At 38.5% G+C, this 21,997-nt stretch overlaps 1 protein-coding gene across 2 annotated transcripts in view; it reads right to left on the reverse strand.

Moving 5' to 3' along the window:
* Positions 1 to 21,997, reverse strand: part of PTPRR (protein tyrosine phosphatase, receptor type R) — a 148,972-nt gene that overhangs the window by 59,594 nt on the left and 67,381 nt on the right. The window contains exons 1-4 of one of the 2 annotated variants that reach the window (XM_027893284.1): positions 19,748 to 19,766; positions 15,136 to 15,249; positions 11,767 to 11,922; positions 4,041 to 4,151 (exon numbers count right to left, since the gene is read on the reverse strand). In XM_027893284.1, the coding sequence (XP_027749085.1) occupies positions 4,041 to 4,151; positions 11,767 to 11,922; positions 15,136 to 15,240 (372 nt within the window). In that variant the 5' untranslated portion in view covers positions 15,241 to 15,249; positions 19,748 to 19,766. Of the gene's footprint in view, positions 1 to 4,040; positions 4,152 to 11,766; positions 11,923 to 15,135; positions 15,250 to 19,747; positions 19,767 to 21,997 lie in introns of those variants that run through there. The other variant, XM_027893283.1, reaches the window with a different exon arrangement.

Genomic DNA, 21,997 nt, shown 5'->3' on the forward strand with positions numbered 1-21,997 from the left:
TAAATATTTCCATTATGTAAACTGCAGAGTGTACATGTGGGCAGTAGGGATTTTAACAGTTCTCACTGTGAGTCAGTAATTATTTGTAATAGATATGTAATACATATTAAAGGGGCAAATAACATAGAATAGAAATTAGTCACAAAAGATACTGTGAAGACAGAAGTAATGACAGAGTAAATGTTGAATAATATATGAGCATTTTAACACAAGAGAAGCAATGGTACAAAATAAAATAGATGCTCATGACATGTTCAGGTGCAAATTTCTAATTATAGCAGGCCTCAATTTGTTTTAAAGCAGATGTTTTTGAAAGCACTTACTCATCTGGCATGGGGATGATGCTTGAACTTTATTATGTCACTTTTGCAATGGTAGGCTGCTACTACTCTGAAATACTCCTCAGGATAAGGGTATGCCCCAATATCCTCAGAGAAACACTACCTATTCTGGAATAAAGCTGAAGTGATGACTGGCCTATGAAGTTATTTAAGCATCTGTTCAGAAAAGCCTGCTTTAAAATTACCTAGAACATACTGTAATACCAGCATTGTCTGTCTACCTATTGCTTAGGACCGTGGATGCCAGAAATCTGCAATAAAAGGTTTTCAGAAGTTGTACTGATCTTCTTCTATCAAACTCCACATTAATGTTGCTGGGAGAGGGCTGGAGGGTAGCATGCACTTGGTAATATCACTCCAGAGAAACCCATGTTACACTTGTTTAACACATCTCTTCGGAGGACAATTGCAAAAATGATTTCTGAGCTGCAGTTGTGCCATGTTCGACATGTGCCTTACAACCTATGATACTTATGAGAATTACTATAATAAATATTGTGTGAGGTGGAAGGCACTTTTACAGTTTTTTGAAGGTGTCCACAGATATCCTTATACTTTCCACTCTGCTTTATCTGTTCCTGTAAAGCATTTGACTTGAATCCTTGAATAATGACAAAGTCTAGACCAAAGCATTTTTTCCTCTGCAAGTCAGAAGCTCTTTGACAGCTGTTGCCCCACTACTGTGCATAAAGATCTATCAATCCATAGCTTACCAGTGAAGACTGGATATATCTGATGCGTTTGTTTGTTCAAGGATTAGCATTAGAGGTTTAGCTGGGAACTGACCTAATGTCATTAGCAATACACCCATTAAACAAGACTTAGGAAAGTAAACCATCTGTTGATTCGGAAGAGTTTAGAATTGCATAGATAAGATCCCTTTGCCATTATTTTTCAGAAAAAGCAGCCCTACTGCAAAGCAAAGGCTCAGGTATCAGTAAAGATAAAATGAGGGCTTGAAATACTTTATTCTCTTTTACTCCACTGATTGCTTTGGTTTAATTTGTTTCTGGTAATCCACAGATAAACAGCTCTGATATTCACGGCTGTGACAATGCTCACCGTACCTTCTTATCACTGATATGTTTTGACATAGTTTCACTCCTTGAAGACCCAAGGAATTGTAATTTTGACTTCCAAAATATCAACAAGTATTATTTCATATCCTTTTAAATAATCTATTATTAGACCCTAGGTAAAAAGGATAGCTTGAAAGTAGCAGAAGTTGAAAAAAATCTAAAGAACCACAATCGATCTAAGTGCTAACACACTTTCCTCAGAAAGCGTGATGGGGCTATCATCACTTAAAGTACTTCCTACTCCACACTTTAAAGGACACTTCCAAGTCATCTACAAATGCAGGCTAAGCTTTCTACTTTTGGACTCTTTGAACTGCAAATAACCACCTATCGACAAATAGGTGCCTACCCTGTAACTTTAATTTTGGCAGTCTCATATGCTTGCAAGAGCCAAAGCTACTCAGTATGAGCCAAATGCCTTATGGTGTGATAGACTGCAATGGCTGAATTTGAAATACTGAATTACTACTTTTCATAATCTGCCACTCTGACACACACTAAGTGGGATGAAAAACAATGTGAGCTGTTTCTTAGCTTTATAGATTGCACATACTCCATGTATCAGCAGGTCTCAGCAAAATTTGAGACAGAGTCCATTTGCACAGTCTAAACAGTAGCACACATAAAAAAGATACAGGTTGGACTTGGGAGGCAACAGAAGGGTGAATGCCTGCAGAGAAGACCACAGCATCATAGTAATTCCATCTGGAAGGGAATTCAACGAGTCTACTAGTATTTACCTCTGCCTGAAGTTCAGATCAGCTACACCCAAACTGTTTCTGACAGATGATTTCTTAATGGTTGAAAACTCCCGAGCTTCCCCAAGCAATGCAATTCAGGGTCTAGTGACACATGCAATAACCATGCTCATTTTCCAGTCCCCAATTGAGAAAGTATTATATTCTTTCTTATCACAGCCTTTGAAATCTTTCCGTGTTTGGGAACTGTCATGTTTCTGCTTGCTCTTCTTTTCCCTGTCATAAATAAACCAAATAATTTCATGTCTTCTGTGTCTCTGATCTTGCATCTCTTTCCTCCTATAATTGCCTGACATTTTTCACAAGTGTGGTAAAGAGAGACCACAGAGAATAAGACACAATACTACAACCAAATTATTACCAGAGCCAAGTTGAATTCAGGTCTTAGAGATCATATCCTCATTCATACATCCCAGGGCAAGAAGTGTATTTTTTGCAATGCTGTGATGTTACTCATTTACTTAGGTAAATGAGTAACATCATATACCCAAGTATATGTTCTCTGATATTGATGAAACCTTTCCTAAAGAACTGTTGCTTTGCCATATATTTCCTACATTGTATTGATGTACATGATTAGAGCTCTTGTCCCTGCCAAGCAGCATTCTTTGTCCTTCCCATCTTTCCTATGGCACCTTAATAATATTTGAAGTTCTGATATTGCCCTACACAATGCTTACTGTCTGTGCATTCTGGATCATTAATAAAAATATTGTGTAGCACTAGGACAATCACAGGCAGCATTTTCTATACCCTTCCAGTTAAACAGTCAGTAAAGACCAAAATATCTCTTCTTCAAAGTAAAAGGTTACTACTTTTAGAGTTACCCTTTTATTTTTGAGTGAGATGGCATGGAGAAATGGAGATGACAAGGAAGTAGATATTATACAAAGCAACAATTTTCTGTGGTAAAATAAGTGCTTTTCAAATCTTAATTAACTTTAAAGGATTAAATAACATTTCTTTATAAATGAGATGATTTTTTAATACCTTCAGTTTAAGCATTCCTTCCATCTTGAGGTTGTAAGTGGGAAATCCATTGAAGTTAAAGAAAATTGTGTTTGAAAGTAAAATATATCGAAAGACTCCAAGATACTATGTGTTCATAAACGCTAATAATTGTCAGAGAATTCAGTAAACACTTTTATTTATGCACCACAAAAGAATTACACAATTCAGAGACAGAAAACATGTAAGATACAACATTGGAAAAAAATGCAAAAATTACCCTATGAAAGTCAGTGGTGGTGTAGTGTTGTTCATCTTCTGTGTGACCACTGCACATCTCATACTCAACATATTAGAAGTATGTCTAATGCTCAGAAGCCTGGCCACTGTACTCATACAATGTCAAAGGCAAGTTGCTCAAAAATATGATTACTCCTTCATGTACTTACTAGTAATTTCAATGTAAAATTTGTATATTTGATACATGAATACTGACACATACTCTAACAACTGTGCACTGACAATTTTGTATCAATGTGGTGTTGCTTTTATTATCCTATAAAACTGAAATACAGGCAGGTAAGACTTAGGGATCTTGGGACCCTTAGTAAGAAGCTTGAGAAGTCATCGCTCCTGCCCCTACAGAATTACTCTGCAGATTTAAGAGCCTGTTATTTATTTCTTCAGCTTCCTTCTAGTTACATCCTTCTATTGGACTTAAAATACATCAAGAAATGTGGTTCTTCAAACTTTGGTTTCTCAGCACTATGAGAGAGACCAACTCTTACCTTGTAGCTGAGATTTTAATAGCTTTGAGAAAACACCTCTGCTGTAAAGAATGTGTGACCCTGTCCTTCAGACTGAGAAAACCATGATGCAAAACCCAGGAAAAACATAGTAAAAAAAGAACTTACCATTAAACAAGTCACTAGAATGACAAAGATGCTGAGAAATATGACAACTGCATAAAATCCTTCTTTGCTCCAGATTTTGTCTGCTTCATGCTGGTCTTGCAAAACATTTTTCTTTTTTAAGCAAAGAAAGAGAAGAAGAGAAAAAGTTACACCGTAGCATGTGCAGATTAAATAGCTCTCGTTGGGCATTAATCACACCCCAAGCTTTGTCACAGTTTACATTCCACAGTATATGGCACTCACTTTGAACGCTGCTATTTGCACACTCGCCCTGGGCACGCACCCTGCCTGCTCACTGTCTGTTGGAGCGGGTGTGACGCGGGGCTCCCCACAGTACACACAGGATCTAAGATTCTACATGCCTGCCAAGGCAACCCTCCAGCAGGAGTTACAAGCTTGTTGAAGGTAAGCACACAAGACCCACGGTCTTTCCTGGAAACTACCTGGTTGTTAGGTGAAACAGCAGTGCTCCCGCCTGGGCTTTGGGAAGAAGCGCTCGCCCTGCCTGTTTCCTCCCAGTGCTTATCTCTGGCCCCAGCACTCACGCACCACCTTCCCACTGCTTACACCTGACACAGGAGCAAAGAGCAGGTGACTCGCTGGCTTTACCTTCATGAGCCAGGAAGCCCTGACACTGTCACCTCTACATTACACACACATATGAAAAAAATACTGATTTTTATGAAAATAATCTCATTATCTATCTATAATTCTGATTATGCTTAATCTCATTATCTTTGGTTTCCTGCTGACAGTACATTTCTGAAACAGCTGTGCACACTAAAACTTCTGGGGATTATGAAATAATTATAATTGTAAAAGCATTTATTTTTGCCCTTATGGCAGTGTGAAGATTTGGCTGGACTATTAATTACCAGAATTTCACTATGTTTTCAAATATACCTTCAGTCTAACTGCAATATACTATTTGGAATAAAGTATGCTGTCTTGTGTTTCTGTGACCACAGTTCAGTAGACATCGTGCTCCCAATTTTCAGCTGCTTGCTTTTTTTTCTTAGTTATTTTCAGTACAATTCTCAGACTGAGTAAAAACAACTTCTTAAATTCTGGTTTCCACTGTAAATATTCAAAGTCTTGGTGTTTCCTCTTCACTGAAATTCCCTAATGGTTTTAATCAAACTTCTTGTTTAACTAGTGAATTGTCTTCCCATCCCAAGGTGGCCTTTTTCCCCTCTGGGGGCATTGTGTAAGAGGGATGGCAGTTTTTCACAGAAAAGAGTTCCTCTGTTTAAAGGTGAGCGGCTGCTCAGTAACTGCAAGAACCCTCTAGCACTTACATGGGTTCTTCATGCTCCAACGTTTGCATAGCCACTGATTAGCCTGCTCTTTTGGACACTTAATATATCAAGCAAACAGTTTGTCTTCATCAGCCTTCCCAACACAGAAAATCCTGATGAAAAATTAATGTGGAAAAGCTTCCTGAGGAGAAGGAGATCATGGCTTGAGGAAGAGAGGACCAGCTGACAAAAAATCTTCTGAGTGCTGGATCCCAATTCAGTTTTCATGGTCCTCCTTTGTGCCCTGCTTGCTTTGAAAAGGCTCGGGACAATGCAGATGCAAGACAATCCACAGATCATACTGCCACAAAATGGAAGCATTTAGAGAGGAATTCACTAGCATGGCCAATGTACAGAGACTTGCCTGCTAAAAGGAATGCACATGTGTAACTGGGAGTTGACTGCTTTAGAACTGAAAGCATAATAAAGAGTTTTCTTTGGAAGTCATAGCCCTGGGAACCAGAATGGAAATCCTTTATCTCCTTCAGAGCAACTACAGAAACCAACCTTGTAAAATTAGTATATTTGTGTCTGTATAATCATGCAGATTATTATAATTTCATGGTCAGGGCTTTAAATTATTGCAGGTATTGACAGTTTGAAAAGGTTTGTAAGTGTCAGTCTGATGTTTAATGAGCAACTTAAAAGCCAGGGTTTTCGAAGAGAAGCTGGAAATCTTCCTCAATATGTCTGTAAAATTTGTTCCTAGACATGTTTAAACTCTGCTGCCAATGTAGCAGAGTGCAGCTCTCCATGCAATCTGCTACCGATGCACAACAAGATTACTCTGCTGCACTCATGGCACAAGTCTTGGGTCCCAATACTGGCACAGAGCCCAAATCTGCAGCTGCTCTGCATTCAGAACTGCTCCTGCTGAGCTCCATGGGAATTCAGGGGCAACAGCAGCAGATGCAGCTGTGGCCCATTAGCTTTGAACTCAGTATTTGACCCTGAGTGGGTTACCTGATGGCCTTCTGGTGTGTTGTATCTCTCAGGAGGAAATCTAGATAAAAAGTAGGAGCTGAAGGAGAATTGGCCTTGCTGACCAACTGTAAGTGAATAAATGCTGAGTTTTTAAACTTCTTTGCTCAAAGGACTAATACACTAAAAAGTAAACGAAGACCTAATAGGATTTTGAGTCTCAATGGATGAGAGACTTAAAAAAACTTTAATTCATTAGTGTTACAACACTTTTAAAATATTTTATAATGGACGTTGTATACACAATTCAGTCTGAGAATGAATCTCTACAATGTTTGTCTAATGCTATGTGTGTTCAGGATACATCTTTCCCTCATTTATCTTTCTAGCAATAACAAAGAATATTAACAGATTCAGTAAAAAATGTACAGCTCAACTTAAACTTACTTGACACACCATTTTGAAACACTTCAGTAGTACCTTCACCTAACCAAGGAAATTTTTCCCCTAGATCTAACTGGTGAAGAGCAGAATAATTGCTTAAACTGCTCCCTAATGACGGAAGAAGCTGTGACCTCCAGTAACTCACGCCCATGATAAGGAACTGCCTTCTGACACATCAGTGCTGCTCATTCAGAACTTTGTTCCTTTGCCTGGGAAAACCGATAAGAGGGAGAGCAGCGGCCACACTCACTACAAATTGCTGACACCCAGGAAAAAAGCTTGCAGGATGGCCAAATGCTAGACAAAAAAGAGAGGACTCTTGTCCAGAACCACAGGCGATAAGCCTCCTGCAGGAAGATGTGCTGTGTCTCAATTAACTGATGTTACTCCACATTTCTCTCCCTCAGCTGGAAACTTTTCCTGCCTCAGAAATCTGCCAAGACATTCAGACAGTTTTCGAGGAGTGGAATGTACCACTACAGGGTGGAGGATATACTCAAACTAATTTGCAAAAATGTACAGCTACTAAAGGTGGAGAAATATCAGAGAAGGCAGAGTGGCAGGGGAATTCCAGTAGCTCAGGCAGCATCAGGTCCTAGAGCAAACCTGGGTACAGGGAGGAAGGCATCATTCCCTAATGTTTGATTCCATTCCCGAAGGAGTCCCCACAATCAGGTGAGTCTTTATGACAGAATTAGCCAGGTTAATTTAAACTGTTTAAATTCAGCATAATTCAAGGTACAGAAGAATCAACAATGCCATTCAGTCAGTAACCTTACTGAAGTTAATGAAGAGTGCCTGCACACAAAGGTATCTGCTCTGCTCTGAACTGGAACAAATATGTTTAGAAAAAGCAAATTAAAAAAATTTTTTTTTTTTTTTTAAAGACACTAGAAATCCACTCTGGGCTTTCTGGCTTTACTACGGAAAAACAGTAGAGTATTTCTATAAGCAAATAAAATGAGCAGCCAGCTTTTAATAATAATAGGAAAGACATTGACCTGAAGTAGTCACTATGAAATCTGTGACTGAAAGATCTTGCCATGGTATCAGGACCTGCCAGGAAAGGTAAATCTTCACTGCAAAATAGGTGAATTTGCAAATTGAGTCAGATAACCCCAATTAGTTCCTTGAGCTGAAACACTAATGAGACCACAGCAAGCTGTAGGTCTGAGCTCAGAGGAAAGCTTACAGGAAGCTGGGGATTGAATTCAAGATGCAAAAGGGTTCATGGAAGTTCACAATAACTTTGTTTTTTTCTGCTAAGGCATGTTAGGAAAGGCTGCCAAGAAATCACTTCCACCCCCAGTGAAAACATGCAGAAATGCTCAGGCTCACAGGACACTGGATAATAGCCACTTAACCATGTATCCCATGATAAGCCTCCCCCAAGACTCTACCTTAGGCACATGTATGATGAAGTGCTGTGATTTTACATCCAGGCTGGCAAGCCTGCAGGGCTCCTGTCCCTGTTGGAGTGTTCTGGGTGCCGCTGTGCAGGTGTAACACTTCGCCTGCCTTGCCTGATCACAGGAGCGTGTCCTTGTGCTCTGTTTTGTTCCTGTGCCTCTGTCAGTCCAGGCTGTTGTAATTTCTAAGATACTGCTTTTGATCACTTGTCCTTATAGTTTTTGTATGCTTTAAGTGCATGATTGCTTCCTTTGATTTCTTCTCTAATAAGTTAATATCACACACTTCAAAGGCAACCAACAGAAGCTTTGCGCAAGGAAGCTGTAACGATACATTTTGGGATTGCACAATTTTGGAATGAACTCGGAATTTCTCCTTCAGTGACACATCTCCAGCTGGCAGATAGCTTAACTCTCAAAAGATGTAACCCTTATTTTACTTATCGTAGCTTCAGTTACTTATGTCATTTAAAACCACTTCAAGTTCTCTTTCATTCTAGTAAGCTCTGAAATCCAGTAGTATTTTCTTTTTTTCTCTAAACAAATTTAAAGACATTAGGATATCAGGATTCCCACGCCATAATAATGGGGACTGCCTAAGTCATTGAATTTAGTGCTACCATCAAGCACCTATATGGTGCTTTGTTCTGGAGAAGTCTGCTCCTGAACCTTTACCCACCATGGAACAGAACACAATCCTTAATCCCACTTCATACACAAACTTTAAACCATAACAAAAGAGCAAACACTATATCTACAGTAAGCCATTGGAAGAGCAAGGACATATGAAAGGTATTGACGCTGCCCTGGACCCTGAAATGGCAACAATTCCTTTAAATTTTCACATTCCCACAGGTACATATATGATTCTACACCAGGCAGCAAAGTACTCTAGTGGTTCCTACAGCAAAAACATATAGGGGAACTGCTCTTTCAGCTACTTCAGAATAAGAAACGGGGTTTTAAACTTTTAGGCAGGCAATTTAATTCAAAATAGATCAGTGATCAATGTATCAGCAGATGTGAACCAGCAAATTATTTCTGTAATGAATGGAAATGTAGTTCCAGCTACCTACATCCACTGAGACTTTTGCTGTTTATGGTATTGCAGGGGCTGAGACTTTGAGCAGAGAACTTAAGTTTCCCACATGGGTTTTCCTACATAATCTTGGTAATATTTCTTCAGACAAGCTAATCTCAGCCATCATTAACCCTCTATGGCTCAGTGTCTAGTTTAAGTTAAACCTTGTTAAAAAGAGTCAACCACACAGTCTCAGGAAAGGTGTCTCAGAAATGGGATGGACTGCCTCTTGAACACATCTCTTCCTTTCTGTTTACTGTAGAGAGAGAGCCAGTAGACTTTCAAGCTTTAGACAGCTCATACTGAATATACAGCTGAAAAAGGAGACAAATTTCAGCCCTAACACCTCTGTGTCAGCCATCCACCTAGAAAGATGAGGGTACTGCTTCCTTTCTGCACAGACACACTGATGGTCCACATACAATACTCCCCGTGAAGCACTCAGATTTTTGAGGTAGAGTGTACAGTTTATGAGCTCATGATTTAATTAGGATTGATACCTCAAAAAAACACACACACAGTGGGAAAAATAATGTGTCAAAGCTATGTAAAGCTTTGTATAACTGTATCTTCCCTCAAAGGTTTTCCTGTTTTGTTTTGCTATTACTTTGTTTGGTGCAATTTGTTCTTAGAGCAAGTTGTGAGAAGAGTAAATAAGTAAATAGTAGCTGACCAAATAAAGATTGCATGTCGTTGCCTTTTAGTTATTTTCTGAGAAGTCTTACACATGTAAACTATTGAGATACAAAAGGAACACCTGTTAGTGCAAAGCTGCATGATTTTTTGGAATCGGTGCCTTACCTGATAATCTGCTATCAATTGAAATTTGAAAAGAATCTCTCGTTTCTCCAACAGTATTGGAAGGAGCTAGAGTCTGCACAACTTTGATTCTAATAATTCTTTTCTAAATGATTCCATCTGCTTGTCTATGTTTTTTTAAGAGAAAATTCAAATATCTGGACACTCCAGCTTATTGAACTATAGCTAACTCAAGGTGAGATCTTGAGTTTAATGCTGTTTTTTTTCCCAGCATCTCTTCATATCTTGATGACATTTCTCCATTCATCTATTATTCATATATGTTCTTGCCCCATGTCTACATGAAGTGTTATTTGTAACTGAAGTACCTGGAACAGATACTTGCATCTATCCCAACTGTCAGACTCATATGCTTCAATTACAAAGGAAATTCTATTCTAAAGAAAGCTTAGCTCAGGTTGCTGATGGGTGATATAAAGACCTGATTTGACATTTGGACAGCACTACTTTGTTTGGTATTAGGACAGTGAACAGCTGAGAATCTGCTAATTTTTATAGTGGTAGGTTGCTGTAGTAGAACATGAACTGGCCTTGGTTTTGTATTTCATTTTTTGTAACAAAGATATTCCAGATTCTTAGAGCTAGCATACTTAAAATCAGCAAAACAATTTCTAATCAGTGAAAATACAGGTGAGCATAACAGCAGTAGTAATTCAGCAGTGGCTTAAACATAGGTTTGAATGCAAAAAAAACCAGGAATTCTTCATCTATACAGAGAAACACAGCTCATCAGAGTATTTCATTTTTTCCCCCCACTCTTTCGGACATAGACATCTCCTCTGTCCAAATGGGAGTTTCCAATGAAAATGCTGATTCTTGATAACATGGTTGAAACTGCTTGGCCCTGCACCGAATTCTGAAGGTCTTTATATGTAGGTAAGGGCTTCTAATAAGATCGTAAATAAAATGCAATGTGATTTGACCATCTCTGTGAGCTCAGTGGTTTCCTTTCCTAAAGGCCTTTGCTTTTTTTCATTTGTTGTACATACCTAAAATGATCAGATCAGAGTTAATGTCCATCTCACTAATAATATCTCAGACACTGTGGAGAGGACAATGCAGTCTCTGCTTTGAAATACATTTTTTTCCCCAAAAATTGATGAAGTCATACAAATAATAGCTACGAGGTTTTTTGCCATCTTTTTGAAGAAGGTAAAGAAAATAAACCCCTCACCTCTCCTGAAAATAGAAAGAAGCATGGATTATAATGTAAAAATTCAGTTTTCAAAATAATTTCAAGCACAAGTTACATGGGTAGTAATGCTCATACCTAATATCTTCATTCCATTTATCACTCTACTGAAATTGTTATACCTGCTGACTCACACTAATAGAATGAAAGTCCTTATTCCCACTTCCTTTTAGTCAATTGATGAATGCTTAGGATCTCAACTCTGATTTCAGTGTTAGCTGAGCTGTGGGAGGAGGACCTGGATGTTAAAGAGTAAACAGCCTCATGAAGCACCACAAAAGTAATTTAACAGGGCTAGTTGGATGGGGCTCTGAGCAATCTGGTCTAGTGAAAGGTGTCCCAGACCACGGCAGAGGGGTTGGAACTAGATGATCTTTAAAGTCATTTGCAACCCAAACTATTCTATGATTCTGTGGTAATTGTCTTATAGTAGGGACGCTATCACATCAGTTAGCCTACACATTTTCTGCTTCATGCTTGAGAATCTCAGCCTGAAAACTACTAGGGATGTAATAACTGCCTAATCTGTATCAAAGTACAGGTTAGAAAACTGATAACCAACCTCAGGGGAGACCTCTGTTATTCCAAACTGAGATAAACTCTGATGCAAAATATTGATATTTAGGGAACGTAGCACTTCTTCAGATGGGAGCGCCTCAGAAATTCCTGGCTTCCTGTGCAGTGGGGACACAAACAGTTCTACACAGTTCTTCTTCCCCTAGGGGAAAAAAAAAAAAAAAGAAAAATCACAGGAAGAGTCTGACATTAGATAATCTCTGCTGTCTGTAGATTACAAGTATAATTCCAAAAACAAAAGTATGAAATATAAAGGCTGTAGCCTCCTCTTTGTGAGGAGACCATACCTTTTCGTTGTCTCTGTAAATCCCAGGTGACTATGCAAGAACATGCAAATACTATATGTGTATAGTATGCTTTGTCTTGATCACTGTTGACAAGGTAGACTCTTCCTGAGTCTAGTACCATTAAACAAGACAGGTCAATGTAACATGATGATGGGAGAAGCCATGGGATGGGGTCAAGGGCAATATGATACCAGGGATTTTAACAGATAGTTGAGCTGAGCTTAGCTGAAATGGGAATGCTTAGGATATGCTGTGATATTTGGATATTGCTTTCTAAGCCCTTTTTAACACATTACAGATACATACCACAACAAAGTATAAAGTCCTTTTAGTCAACTGCAGTGCAACTCCTAAAAATGGCACAACAAAATGAAAGGACCAGGAAGGCTTTTTTTACACTTAATGGGTAAGCTGAGAATGTCCACTCTCCCATCTATTAACTCTTGCCCTGATGTCTTTGATGCAGTCCTGGCAGCCTAAGAGGTTCTGTATTAGAAATGTCAGCAATACTCACTCTCTTGCTAGGGAGCAAAAGGAAAGACTACCAGAGAGTTTGTTTGGTTGTGATAGACTGGAACAGCACCTGAGCCCACTGATGTCCAAAGAGGTTGTGGGAACCCTGTTTTCCCAGGGCTATGGCCAGCATAGCTGACACTGTTCAGTAAACTCCAGATGTGGGGGATTCCACACAGATGAGGTAAGCATGGAGCTGCTACCTGCATTGGTGCCTGTGCAGGCAGGAACCTCACCGGTCTCGTAATTTGCTATTCATCCTTATGGGATAGGAGAGATCAGTTCAAGCTGGGATAATACTGATTTCCCCTGCCTCCTTCCCATCACTTCGCACATCACTTTGAATGTGCAACATTATCTCCACTGAAGTGAAGAAAATAACATCTTCTGCTATTCTTAAAATATCTAGCTTTGCATTGAGAACTAGAACTGCACAGAAAGGGACTCTTTCAAACATGTTTGCCCTAAATCTCTGTGCTCTCACATGTGCTGCTGGTCCATCTGCTCAGTAAGATTGTCAAGGACACTGGCTACTGGTGGGATTTGAACAAACTGATCTGAAGCTGTGGTTCTACTCAGTCTCTGACAGGGATAGGTGACTGGTGCTGGGTGCTGAGTGCAGGTGGCAGGCACCAGGCAAGGCTTGGTTCAGAAGCAGAATTCCCAGTGTTTTGTGTGTCTTCAGTTTAGGAGTTCCTCTGCCCATTAAAGGGCCTTTATGGGAGCAGGATTTACTGGAAAGGTTAAGGAGACACTGGAAATAACCAGTTAATACTTCCTGGCACACTAGGTGTTGTTACATATAAGAGATTAGCAGGCTCTCTGCTCTCCTTGCGCTCAGCCACATATTGGCTTCCAGACTCCTGACCACTTCTGAGATGCTCACTTGGCTGGGAGTCAGCTTACCTCACTTCAGTTGTCTAAATTACCTCCTAAGTCAGTGGAGAGAGATTCGCATCTCTAGAGAATTATTTAATCCATCCTAAAATAATCAGATGAATCTCAATTCCTCTCCTCCTCCAATTACCCTTCTCTATATTGCTTTTACAGGGAGCCTAGATGAGTAGCTTGAACTACACATAAATGAGGTGAGATGAATTTTGATGTGCCCTGTTTGATTGCCAGCACCCTTCATGAGAGGAACTGTTTCATGTTAAAAAGATGAAAAGTGGGAATAATGTCTCCTAATATATATTTTTTTTCTTGTGAATTTTGACTGTGTGTGATTTTTAGAGCAAACAGGGCAAACATTTACTTGCTTTCTTATATCACTGAAACATTAACTCATAGTAGACCTTTACAGGTGTTGAGAAGACAAATAATAGTACTTACTGTATTTTGGGCTATATGCAGGTGCAAAATTGCATTACCTCTTCCCTTAGATCACAAATGAGAGAAGAAAGCAAAAAGCAATGGAGCCAAGAGGAAAATAAACCCTGTATTTCTTCTACATAATTTCCGAAGAGCATGGTAAGAAAGCTACTAGGTGACTCACTATGTTGAAATACTCCAGAAATATCCCAGACTTTAGAACATTTTTCATTTAATTGTGCTTTTCTCTAAATATGTCTTTAAACCTTTCATTCTGGTCAATGGGGACAAAGGAGATTTAGCATCACTTGTCACGAATGAGTGACATCCCTGATGAACATAAAAAGGGCTGCATCGCATTCCTATTGATCTTTTTTGCTGTATTTTTTGTGAGATCCTTTCTCACAGAGACACTATTTGAAGGAGTTTTATAATCCTTTTTGATGCATACAATCCTATCAAGCTTTCAAGATAGGAAATACTTTTATGCTGAACTTGTCAGTTTTCTTCTCTAATATTCACCCTGCATACAAAATAAAATAACTCTTCTTCCCTCTGCAAAGTGAATTGAAGGCTAGCACTACACACGTGATGTTGGGTTCTCTTGCTTCATGGTAAAACTGTCATAAAAAGACAACAGTGTTAAGAATACGTACACAGAAAACCATAAAATGACAATCAACTTAAAAGTCTTTGCTGGAAGCAAATTTATCGCTATCTTTTGCAAACAGGATACCATAGTCTACAAGACCATTTCAGAGCATGGATTGTTACAGCAGAATAACAAAGCATGAATATTAATATTGTGAGAAGACATTTAATTTACTAATGGAAAGTCTGAGGTCACATTGTGAAGATGCCTTTGAAAGAAAGAAACGTGTATTTTTTAAGCAATATTCAACCTCTGAGAAACAAAACATGGATAAGTGTCTCTTAATGAACATGATGTAGAACTGCATTAGAATGAAAATTAAAGGATATGCAATCTGCTTATGAATAGGATACAAAAGAGACTTATCTGACTTTTTTTTTACTGTAGATGAGAACGGTTTCTTTTCAAAAGAAAATTTAAATAGTTTTGTATTGGAGATCTATTTTTCTGTAGTGCAGTTCAAAAAAAAAAAAAGGAAAAAATTATTTTTCTGTCCTATTTGACTGCACTTTTCCATACTGACAGGAAAATAAATATAAGAGAATTCAGATAAACAGGTGCATTTTATTATACACAGTCCTTTGGTGCTTACAATGAGTCTGTTGATATGAACTTGCTGAGGTAACAGTCCCAGTGCTGCTGCCACTCCTTGGCGAAATATCCGAAGCAAAGTGATATTCAGCTTGTTTACATCCATTTGCAATGTCTGAAAAACAAAACCAGTTCAAATTAACACCTTGCTCAAAACATTTAGTTCTCCAGAAGACTCATCTCTGGGACTCTCCACTAATTGTCTTCCCCCCCCCACCCCCAACAATAATCTGTGCGATCTACTTGCATCACAATACACAGTAAGTCCAAAGGTACATTTAAGTACCTTAAATGCTGTTTATTAGCAAAGTACCACCTTTCCTCAACTACACTCAAAATAGGTTCTAGAGGTTTTTGGCTAAATTCCTTGGACAAGTCACAGTGTTTAAGATATTACAATTATTACCTTAAAAACAAAAGTCAAACATTAAGCATGATGCACCTTTAAAGAATGAGATGTTGGATTTGCACAATGAAGATTCACTTTGAATACTATATTAGCATTTCTCCCTGAAGGTGAAGAATGAGTGAGACATAGTGAAATTATACAACTTTAGTTTTGATTAGTGGTTTCTGAGATCAAAAGAGAAACATTCTGGATACATTACCCATGCTTGAATTTCCTAAAACTTCCTCCTGTGAGTCAGAGGACACTATGATTCCCAGCAGAGGCAAACTATATCACTGAAGCATTTTCTTTCTCTGTGTTAGAACTCTAGTGAAATTTAAAAGTTTCCTCAAGTTCAGATCCTTCTTGTGAAGTCAGTGGAATTTCGCCCAGGAAATAATTTAGGTTCACATCTCCTGTTTCCAAAAAGACCCAGATATAGAGTCTTCACATGATGCCTGGTGATCAGTACTTCCATGTGATACTTTGGAGTCCCTTTCTTTGTAGACAATATGTAGTGGAGAAGAGAGAAAAGATGACTATGTCAGATAGCCACAGAAGGCTGGAAGGCTTTCAATGCTTCTGGCAATTTCTGGCAAGAAGTTGGTAAGTTCTGCCTAAGCCGTTCAACTTGAGATAAGAAAGATTTTTTATTATTATTTTAAACTTCCTATTCAGAGCCATAGGGCAGCTTGCTGCTCTGAGGATCCAAGCAAGTATCTCCCTTCCTAAACAGATCTGCCTAAAGAGAATTAAATATCCATGGGACAGATATCACACTGGAAATATGGTTATGGTTCAAAAAGAAAGGTAACATATTCTCAAAGGAAAACAGCATCACACATTATGACTGTTGTTCTTCAACAGAATTTATAAGCTATGATATAAAACTATAAAACATTTGCTTTCTTTTTTCACTATAAATTTGATTTTTCAATCAGTACTGAGTGTTTTTCTACTTTCCCCCTCTTTTTCTCACTTTTTCTACACTAATGGCATTGTCAGGTCTTGATGAATCAACTGAGATCTGCTCTTACCACAAGGCTGATCTTTAATTAGGCTGAAAGTATAGAATTCTTCAATTTAAATTAGCCTTTGTACCCTGGCATTTTCAAAATGTAAAATCTTCTCTTTTCTTCTTCTTGCATTAGACAGACATCCTCAGTGATGGCAAAACTGTTTCAACCTTACCATTGAAATAGAGAGATGTCTTGAGAGGAGACATATGGAGATATTAGAGATGTGAGCACTTTTTCTTCTGTACCCCAGACTGGCTCACTCCAGCCATGGCACACCTGACAAGAATTGGTTTGGAGCTTTGAAGCTGTCCCTACACTGAGACAGCCTAGTCTGAGGATCCTGAGTAAATGAGAAAGGGAGTTGCTGCTAAAACAGAGAGGCTGTCGTGAGGGACCCTAGTGATCCATTAGGATGGCATAAAGAGTGGAAAACTCCTTGCCTAAGTTGGTGACCCTGAGTTATGGGGATAACAGTAACTGTTGTTACTGAGCAAAATTAGCAAGCATAAAATCAAAATACATTCACTTAAACCCACTTGAGCCAGGGATCAGAACACATTCATTGAGATACTGTTATACAGTGTGTTAAGACCTCACTGATAAACACAAAGAAATGAATAGCCAGAAAAATACCTAGCTTCAGAGGAAATAGAAGATCTTAAAGAACCTATAGAATCTTATAGATTTAGTATGCTGAGATTTTGGTCCTTCATATCCAGGGACAATAAAACATAGTAAAACTCCAGTATCTTTAGGAGAATCACATTTCCTTCTACCAGGTCTGAATTTGGTCCACTGTGCCCTTTAAAAAATAGTCACCAAAGGCTGCAGTGTGTGTGTGTGTGTGTGTCTGTAACAGCTATGCTGTCCTTCATGGTTCTGGGGGAAGCCTGAAAACTTCATCATTCTGTCAGTCTGGCATCAGCCTGCTTAGAAATCTCATGTGGCCTTGCAGCCAAAGATTTCAGGACCCTTTCAGGAAACCTTCTAAGTGGGTGGGAAGAAATTTGTCCTTAAGCCTTATGTCAGGATGCTTCTTGTGCAGCAATAAAGATTTTTTTTATTTTGCAACCATTCATCCAAAAAAATCCCAAGAAGTATCTGAGGAAGAAGTATCTCATACTTTTTATAAGAACCTTGCCTTGCTCTCCACTGATGGGATCTGCCTGTCATTTGCTGGTGTCAGTGTGAAGTTTAATTCCTTGACAATTATAGTAAAAATTAAATAAGGGTACCATAGGCTGCCTTTTTCTACATTAAACAGCACAAGAGAGTGCATTTGCTTCTTCCTATCAAAAGCAAAATTAGCAATTCAGACTCTGTCACTTTAGGAAAGGGATTTCTAACTCAATCATGGAAAGAGAATGTACAGAAATGCTTGATAACATCCCAAGAGCACCTGCTTAAGAGTGAGCAGAACATAGAACATCACAAGAGCCCCGTGCTCTCTCTTACCTTTTTTTTTTTTTTTTTTTTTTTTTTTTTTTTTTTTTTTTTTTTTTTTTTTTTTTTTTTTTTTAATGCATCGTATTCATAAAAGCATAGAGTAGGAGGGGACCAGACTGGAGACATATCAAGTTCATTGTCCTGTGGTAAAGTCTGGGTGCTTATGGAAAATGATAGGAACAGGGCAATATTAGTCGTTTCCCAAGTTCCTTCTGACAAGATCACAGCTAATTTATTGGTATGCAGCTTAGGCAATAAGTCTTCTCAATTACAAGAATGTTATCATACTGACACTATCTGGGATGAAGGCAACACTTGGGGACATTCTATTCTGAACTCTGGCATGTGCCTCCGAAAGGTGACTGAAATTTAGGTCTGACCTGAGGGTCCAGTGTAAAATTGCCTTTCTGCAAATTCCTGACTATAAAATTTTTTGTTGAAAAAAGATAAACAAGAAAACAAAAACAAACGAAACTGAAAAGAAAGAAGATAAAGGAAAAAGTCTTAACTATTCCAATCAGTAGAAATTTTCTAATTAATATTATTGCACCATTCTGATGGCATGCCTAGATACTGTGTTGACTATAATCCACAAAGGCAGGAGATGAGGACAGAAAACTGCTAATGGATGAAGTATAAATGCAACAATACCTACACGTAAGGCAACACTATAAACTATCACTAAGAGAATTACTCCTAGAATGGAAACGAGTCCAAGCATTTACAGAGTATAATTATACAAATGAAATCATTAGGATTTCTAACACTACTTGTAATAAAATGTGAAACTAACTCCTGTAACGTAAGCCTTCTAAATAAATAAAGCATTAACATAGATACACAAGTTATGTCTTACTGTGTTTCTCTAGCTGCTCCTTTTTCTTTGGAAAAGAAAAGGCTGAAGCATCCCAGTAAGACAGCACTAATCATTTACCTTCTGTTTCATCTGTAGTGTTTATCATGGATCACAACCACCTCCCCAAGGAGGTTACAGTTTTGAATCCGCTGCCGCTGTTGGCAGTAGCGACTTGTTGACCCCACAGGAGGACACCCCAGAGGACTCATTTTCCTGAGCAATTACCGGCTGGGATATTGAAACTGTAGCGACGGTTTCTACGTTTATCCGATTCAAGCACAACAGCCAGTTTGAAGTAAAGGAGTTTTCTGCTGGTACTGGAAAACTTGAGAAGACAAGAGTTCCAGAAAGGGAAACTCAGCACGCAGAACCACCAAAGATCATTCACAATTGAAATACTACTGGGGCTTTTTGATAAAGATTTTCATGTTAAAGGAAAAAAACCCACCAAAACTCTAACATGAAAGGGATGAATGTATAATACAGTTTCTGAAACAATATTTGTAGGATATTACAAAAACTCATAATAATAATCAAGTTCTGCTTCTTAAGAAAAATTCAGAGATGCCTCCCTTTCTTATATTTTACTTATCATTAATTATATCCTTTCTGCAATGAGCTTCAAATATACCATTCATTTTCTATGCATTTGTTTCTCCCCTCTAAACTTAGCAAAAATAATCAAGAATGAAGAAGATTAGAGGTGAAAGTGTATGCCTTCTCAATACTTCTGCAAAAAAAGATGAGAAGCAAATCAACAAATTATACATGCTAGGAATTTTACAAACCTAAGGGCCATTGGTGTTAAGTTCTATTTTGTGCTAAAAAAAAAACCAAACAAAAATAAACACCCCTATTTACTTAAACAAAACAAAAGAGAAAGCTCAGAAAAGAGCTGTCTTACCTGCCTGTGCTGGACTTATTTATTTATGTTCTAAGAAAGTCAACAAAAATGGTATAAAACTTGGGGGGGTGGGCAGTTTTGTGGGTCCCTCTATCTGAGCACCCTGCTCTGATGCCTGCACAGCGACAGTCTCTACAGTTAATTACTGTCACAGTGTTTCATCTTGCCACCCTCATCAGACAGTCTCAGCTGCAAAACCAAAAAGAAGACAACAACAAATTTGGCAGCAAATTGTGAAAATACTTGCACTTTTTTTCAGTTTTCCCCCCTAAACACGTTAAATTTTCCTTCCTGTTGCTGTTCAGTGATTTGAGATTGCAGGTGCATAGGGCATCAGGTTAGCCCCTTTGGCTGGCTCAGGTGCCTACTACACATCCATAGAAGATTTTGGCTTTTATAAAACTATGTGAGTCATGTGTCACAGCAACTTTCACATAGTCCATGAATCCCATGGGAGCCAGTATGTCCCTAGCCAGCATTATGCAACTACAACAATGCATTTTGCCAAGTGTCACTCCAAAGGCACTTTGCCCTAAACCAAACTGGTATCTGAAGTGCACTGTCTCCTCTCCTGCTTACCTCTCCCTCTACAATGTGATTTTCTCCAAGAGGAAAGACCTGCCCTTTTATGAGGTCCACATCAAACTTTAAATTATGTCTGTAAACTAAGATAAAATTCTCCTGAGTAAAAAATCAATTATTCTAGTGATTAATTAAAGAAGCTTCATGTTTCTATGTATCAGCAATTGTCTGCAGTGACCTACTCAAACTCTCACACATATTTGTGCCCAAATACAATATAACTAGAAATATAAATCTTAAGATGTTTAAATACTTCCAAGGTCAGGGAGCAATTACTGAATAAAGTGTAGTGAAAATCACCTGAAATAGCAGAAAAATTACAGGCATACATTTGAGTTTACAAGAACCAGTGAAAAGCATCAAGAAATGCTCTGGACCTGGAAAATGCTTCTGTTTAAGTCACTTGATTTCTAATGAGGAAACAAAATATGCAAATCTGACAAACAACCCCAGATTTCACATGTAGACTGCAAAAGTGTATGTGTGCTTATCCAAAGACTATTTGGGTAATGAGAAAAAAGAGCTCTAAATTGGTTCTGTATAAACATTAGTAAAAAGCAATAGGAATAGGTTACTTTGATTGCTGCAGTCCGCATTAGTCCAGGGAGGTTTGGCATATTTGTATGTTGCTTTTCAAGATGTGACATTGTACAACTTCACTCACATTTTTCCTAGAGAAGAAAACACATCTTACATGGAAAAACTTTGTTTAAAGTAAGCATAATATTTCCTGGAATTATGCATTTCTCATATAGCATTAAAGAACAATTTTGGCTCTTGATCAATTTTTCATGAAAGCATATACATTTAAATATTTATGCATGTTATGAGCTCTCTGAAATAAAGACAGAAGTAGCCCTAATGAGAAGTATAGGGTTAATCCAATTAGTCAAGGCAGCTGTGTGTTCTCCCCTCATACTGATTTTCAAGTGAATATTCATTAAAACATGAGAAAATGAAAATTTATAAAAAGAAGCAGTCTTTCCCACATGAAATTAATCCACAGACCTTTACACCACAGAAAATTGCTGGGGCCAAAAACTGAACACAAGGCAGGAATGGGGCTGGATGCTTAGACAGATGATGAAAGTCACTAATGTTCCTGAAAACTGTACAGAAGACATACTACAAGCCTTGCCATACAGTTGACTACTATACCTGCCACAATCAAAAACCAAGATGAATATTAGTGCAACAACAGGAGAAGTTTCTCAGTCTGCTATTGCAAGGTTTGAGAGCTGGCCATCGTCCTGGGCTAGATACTGGGTTTCACTGAAGTCCTGTTTGCATGTGTAGGTACCAGCTCAGGATAATCCTAGGGAGTGCTGCATTGCAGAGGATGAAGGTGCTGTACCAGGTGGTGAGGTGATGCTAGGGCACTCCACTGGTATCCATTGCTCAGACTGGCAAAACTTCCCTCGAGGTGGGTGGGTGATATGACTAAACTGGTTTGCCTCAGTTATGTGACAGATTTATGCTTCTTTTTGCAGGGAGAAGAACTAATTTCTCAGATGAGATCAGCTGATTTGGGGCTGATTTGACCAATTCTGTGGGAAGCATCAACACAAGAGTGAGAAATGTTCCATCTGTGAGGTCTGGCTCCTGGCCATGATTCCCTCAATTCCCTCACTGAGCTTTTACATGCACTTGGGCACTGAGTCAGTCAGC

The sequence above is a fragment of the Empidonax traillii genome, unplaced genomic scaffold (assembly GCF_003031625.1).
Source record: "Empidonax traillii isolate 1590-97213 ecotype Southwest subspecies unplaced genomic scaffold, ASM303162v1 scaffold385:size1130455, whole genome shotgun sequence".
In the NCBI taxonomy this organism is placed as follows: Eukaryota; Metazoa; Chordata; class Aves; order Passeriformes; family Tyrannidae; genus Empidonax; species Empidonax traillii.